This window comes from Quercus suber, unplaced genomic scaffold (assembly GCF_002906115.3).
Source record: "Quercus suber isolate HL8 unplaced genomic scaffold, Cork oak 2.0 scaffold_164, whole genome shotgun sequence".
NCBI lineage: Eukaryota > Viridiplantae > Streptophyta > Magnoliopsida > Fagales > Fagaceae > Quercus > Quercus suber.
The window spans coordinates 599,809-605,907 of record NW_027069625.1 but is presented as its reverse complement, the minus strand read 5'-3'; the positions used below and the strand labels follow the sequence as shown (position 1 = coordinate 605,907).

Sequence of the window (6,099 nt, the reverse complement as noted above, 5' to 3'; positions counted from 1 at the left end):
TTAGTCAACTTTTTAATATAAACCTGCGTCAAACTCTTTATTGCAGTAGTATTTTCTTACTTTCATTTAAATTTGATTTTAATTATTATTTATCGTTTTGTTATTTTTATATACACCTTTAATGATATTTTTCTTAAATTTTACAAAATTAGAAGTTTTGTGTACTATTCAAATTATTATTATTATTATTAGTCTTTACACCTTGAGGCGGTAACCTAGGAGGTGGTATATCAAAAAATAAAATAGAATCATAATAAGCACCGTGTCCCATTCGTTACCATTTTTTGTTAGCTTAATGAAAATTTAATTATTATTTTCAAAGAAATTTTGTGTCTAGATTCACATTAACCTGATATTAGTATTCTTGTCATTTGGTTATAGTTAAAAAAGGGATATTGTTACTATTGAATACTTAATGGGACAAAATTTAGCTACAAACTTAGTTGTAGTCTAACTTTTACTAAAAGAAGTTAACATATATGACTACATATTTTGAAAATCTAACAATTAAATTGTATATTCTTTATGTTCTTAACATATGTTAAATTTCCTGTCAATTAGATGTTATTTATCATTTGATTCATAAACTTATTTTATGTATAATTTTAAACTACAAAAACTTGAAATTTAAATATTTGATTGATAACATAACTATTAATATTTTATTTTCTGAAAATTTGGCAAGCATGAAGGATATTTAAAAAAAAAAAAAAAATCTAATTGTGGATTAATCGAAATTCACAACCAATAAAAAGATATTGAGTGGAATTGTAGGATTAGGTTACAATCAAGTTTGTTGATAAATTTTGTCTTACAACAAATTACAATTCATCATTTTGGTGTTTTTTGTTATTTTTTTTATCTTTACCATTTCCACTACAAAATTGTGGATTGTAATTTGCCACAATATTGTGTTGTGGCAATTGTAAGGTGATTAAAAAAAACAAAAATTAATAATAAAACAATAAAATGGTAGATTGTAATTTGACATTAGTAATTATTCATTTGTTTCAATGTCTCTCCTTAACTATTAAAAGTGACGAGGATATTAAGGTTGTATATGCCATACTATTTACTGCATAAATATGAGTAAATGTATAAAACCTTTTACTTTAATGTTAATCAAAATTTTAAATTTTTTTTACCCCATATATATATATCAATAATGGAGAATTCCATGGTACACAGTTCTTTTATATGTATGATATATATAAAATTTGATAGTTTCAAGTTGCAACAACAGGGATTTGAATCTTGATTCTCTAATAAAAATAGAACAATTCTAAAATTTAAAAAGAAAAAAAGAAAAGAAAAAGAAATACGGAATGTTGCACTACAATTAAATTTGTGAGAAGTTATACAAATAAAGGAGATAATGGATTCTTAAAAAAAAAGTTCACCATTCATAATTTACAAATGTAAAAATAGTGAAAAGCACGCACGATTAGGATTCATTGGAGCTCATAAGTAATTCGACGTATCATAGATTTTTTTAAAATCCTACTCATCCATTTGAATGAATAGAATAGACTTTTCAACATCATTACTTATTTATTAAATAGATACTAAAATTGAGCTAGTCAAAATTTTATGATATGACAAATCCAATTTAAACATAATTTTTGAAACTCCATAGATGAGAGATATCCTTCAAACTGATCCTAATCAAACATCTCCATTGAGAAAATTATTTAAAATGCTCCAAGCTTCTCCCTTTTCCACTATTTGGTACATTGAACATAGTTAACTTCTTCATCAAACATCCATATTTTAAAATTCATTAGAGTTCATAATTAATTTCAGCGTAGATTTCTTAAAATTCTACTCATCCATTGTGAATGAATATATTGGATTTTACAACATCATCGACCAATTATTTAAATAGATGCTAAAATAGTGCTAGTCAAAGCTTGTTTAAAGTGTTTTTTTTTTTTTTTTTTTTTTTTTTTGAAACGGAACTGCCATTCATTCAATAAAAAAACCCGAAAAGGGAGACCAACAGAGGAGAGGAAAGTTGCTCAAGCAAATACAAAGCATTAAGTAGGGTCTGGAGGGAGTAAAGTACTGAACAGAGGTGGCATAGAGCCTTTCCAGACCTGTGTTGTGCCCGTAGCTTTTGCAAGCTGTGCAAGATCATGGGCTGCTCTGTTGCTGTCCCGTTTCAGATGAATGAGGCTCTAGCTGCTAAAAAGGAGAAGAGAGCTTTGGATGCCACTATATATGTGGCCAAGAGGACCATCAATGTTCTTTGCATGAACAGATTGCACCGTAGAAAGTGAGTCTGACTCTAGCATGATATGGTGGATGTTCATCTCATGGGCCAAAAGGATGCCATTTTCCAGAGCAAAAGCTTCAGCTGTGTCAGAGGGGAAGTGCGCAGGAAGGGGCTTGCTTAGAGCAGCAGTGATGAGCCTGCTGGAGTCCCAAATTATTACCCCGATGCTAGAAGACGTGCCATCAAGGCTAGAGGCACCATCCACTTGAACTTTGTGGAAGCCAGGTGGGGGAAGAGACCAGCAAGTAGCTTGACAGTCATGTTGTGGGATAGTAGGAGTAAAGGCACCTTTGTACTCCTTTGCCAGCCTCTGTGCAGAATCCTAAATCTGGCCGGGAGGGAGAGCAGTGGAGTCAAAGACAATCTGGTTGCGGTTGTACCATAGATACCAGGTAGTGACAAAAAAATTCTCAAGATCCCGGGCGGAGCCATTGCTAATAATTTGAAGTACCACATCCACAATGTCAGCTTGTTTATTCTCAAGGAAAGCAGGACAGCCTGACCACAAACACCAGACGGACCGGGGAATGGCACAGTCAAGGAGTGCATGCGAAGTGTTTTCGATACATTGATCACATATAGGACATTTGGCATCAGTGCAAACCCCCCTGATCATCAGATTCAACCTTGTAGGCAACGCATTCATACAAGCCCGCCACGCAAAAATGCGGATCTTAGCAGGAAGGTTGAGGTGCCACATTTTTTTCCAAAGTTGGGTTCGAGGGTCGCCACTAGAGCTTTCACTATCCTGAGAAGTCTCAACAAGAGGGAGGGCCACATAGTATGCACTTCTGACAGTGAACTCGCCTCTCCTATTTCCAGTCCATATGAGCTTGTCATCCGGTAGCGTGTAACTGAGCGGAATGCTTAGAACTGTATCCGCTTCAAAGGGGAGGAAAATTCTTCTAACAAGATCAGCTTTCCAACGCTTTGTATCAGGGTTAATAAGAGCGGAGACCATAGGAAAGTCATCAAAGTTGCATGGCGGACTGATTGCTTTATATGTCGTGGCTGTCGAGAGCCATTTATCCTCCCAGATGTGAATGGTCTTGCCATTACCAACCCGCCACCTTGTCCCTCTGTGAATCACTCTAAGACTGCAATGGATACTACGCCAGGCGTAAAAAGGGTTGCTTCCCAATTGAGCATTAAGAACATCAGAGTGTGGGAAGTATTTTGCCTTATAAATTCTTGAGATCAAAGAGTCTGGTCTGGTGAGAAGCCTCCAAGCTTGTTTAGCAAGCATGGCCAAATTAAATGCTTGAAGGTTTTTAAACCCCATTCCCCCATGTAGCTTTGACTTACACATTTTTTTCCAAGCAACCCAAGCAATTTTCTGCTCTTGTTGACGCTGCCCCCACCAAAAATTGCGCATCATACCTTCAAGGTCATCACATAAGCCTTTTGGAAGGAGGAAACAACTCATTGTGTAGGTAGGCACGGCTTGAGCAACGGCTTTAATGAGAACTTCTTTACCCCCCATCGAAAGCATTTTTTCCTTCCAACCAGAGAGCTTTCTTCCCACTTTCTCTTTTATATCCGCAAAGACCTCATTTTTGGATTTTCTGATAATGGAAGGGAGGCCAAGGTATTTGGAGTGCCTAGAGTCTTGCATTGGGCCAAGGATATCCAAAACCTCATTTTTTGTTTCTTGCGTTGTGTTGAGGCTGAAGAAGACGGACGATTTATCCGTGTTAATTTTCTGACCTGAAGCAGCTTCGTACCTAGTGAGGATCTCGGTAAGTTTTTGGCATTCCTGGCTGCTTGCCTTACAGAATAACAGGCTGTCATCAGCAAAAAAGAGGTGGCTCACAGGGGGGCAGCCACGGCTGATGGAGATGCCACTCAGTTCCCCGGTCCGTACAGCCTGGTTAAAGAGGGAAGAGAGGCCCTCAGCACAAAGAATAAAAAGGTAAGGGGAGAGAGGGTCCCCTTGCCTTAGACCTCTAGTGGGAGAGATGCAACCATAGGCCATACCATTTATAAGCACAGAGTATGTAACTGTGGTGATGCAGTGCATAATAAGACCAATCCATCGCTCATGAAAACCAAGCTTTGCCATTACAGCCTCCACGAAACCCCATTTGACCCGATCAAAGGCTTTGCTCATATCCAATTTTACAGCCATGAAACTTTCCTTCCCATCCCTCTTATTGTTTAGGTAATGCATAATCTCAAAATCAACCAAGATATTGTCAGTAATGAGGCGCTCAGAGAGGAAAGCACTTTGGTTCTCAGTGATTATTCGGGGGAGCACAGCCTTAAGCCTATTTGAGAGGACTTTAGCAATGATTTTGTAGATGACATTACTTAGGCTAATTGGCCGAAAATCAGCCATTTTAGTGGGGGAATTTTTCTTCGGAACAAGAGCAATGTTGGTGTTATTAATATCAGCAATGGGCATATTAGAATTAAGAACATTAAGCACCATATTAGTAACACTAGAACCCACAATATCCCAATATTTTTTGGAAAAAAACAGCAAACATACCGTCCGGTCCAGGTGCCTTGGTTGGGTGCATTTGCTTGAGGGCAGTGAGCACTTCATCATTCGTAAACTCTTTAATCAGCTCCTCATTCATCTCATTGGTTACCTGAGAAGGGATAACTCTTAATACATCCTCAAAACAGCCAGGTTGGGAAGAGGTATAGATATCCTTGAAGTATTGAATGGCAGCATCAGCAATAGTATCATTTGTGTCACACCATGTCCCATTTCCATCTCGAATTCCCAGAATAGTATTCTTTTTTCTTCTCTCAGAGGCCCGATGGTGGAAGAATTTTGTATTTCGATCTCCTTCCTTAAGCCATTGGACTCTTGATCTTTGATTCCAGAAAATTTCCTCACTGTCCAACAAGTCATTAAGTTCCTTCCTGAGTTGGTTAATTTCAGCACCATGCCTACCGTCAGTATCATGAAGGAAAAGAGACTGGAGGGTTTTCCTTTTAACTTGAATCTGTTTAGGAATGTGCCCGAATACTGAGTGACTCCAACTCTGAAGGTCAGCAGCACAATGGTTTAGACTAAGGGCAAGGCCCCCAGGCGTGTTAGTGTCACTGCATGCACACCAAGCATTTTTAACAATATCTCTACAGTCCTCCTTATGTGCCCACATTGCCTCAAAATGAAACCGACGTTTTTGGGGGGGTTGCGTAAATAAAGAGTCAGAGATAAGCAGGGCACAGTGATCGGAAGTAGAGTTAAAAAGGTGGTGGACTCTTGTATTCTGAAAATGGTTTCTCCAATCATCAGTGGCTAGAGCACGATCCAACCGCATATAAATTCTGCTAGACCCTTCCCTCATGTTGCACCATGTAAATTCAGACCCATTATAACCCAAGTCTTTGAAACAACAGTAGTTAATTGCATTCCTAAAACCGTCCATTTGGTGCTGAGACCTTTGAATCCCACCCTGCTTCTCCTCCATTGAGATTATCTCATTGAAGTCCCCCAGGCAGAGCCAGGGGAGCTGAAGACTGTGGTGGAGAGAGGTTAGAAGTTTCCAGGATTCATTTCTTTTGTGGGTGTCAGGATGGCCATAAAACCCTGTGATTCTCCATTTAAAGCCAGACTCAGTCTCTGTGACAATGGCATCAATGTGGTGAGGTCCATATGTAACAGTTTCTAATTTTACTTCCTTTTTCCAGATCATGGCAAGGCCGCCACTTTGGCCTTTACTCGGGACAAATAAACAATTCAAGTGGGACATTGATCTTCTCCTTTTCTCTGCTTCTTTTTTATTTAGTTTTGTCTCTGCAAGGAAGACTATTGTGGGACTCCAACGCTGTATGAAATCGTGCAGCACACGAACTGTCCGGGGGTT

The 6,099-nt window shown here is 38.3% G+C and overlaps 1 protein-coding gene across 1 annotated transcript; it reads right to left on the bottom strand.

The window, feature by feature from the left end:
- Window positions 1–2,177: 2,177 nt before the first annotated feature.
- On the bottom strand, window positions 2,178–4,706 carry LOC136069352 (uncharacterized). The gene is made up of 2 exons (XM_065777779.1): window positions 2,727–4,706; window positions 2,178–2,597 (listed from the first exon to the last, which is right to left on the bottom strand). The coding sequence occupies exons 1-2, from the start codon at window positions 4,704–4,706 to the stop codon at window positions 2,178–2,180; spliced, it is 2,400 nt and encodes a 799-aa protein (XP_065633851.1).
- Between the last annotated feature and the right edge of the window lie 1,393 nt (window positions 4,707–6,099).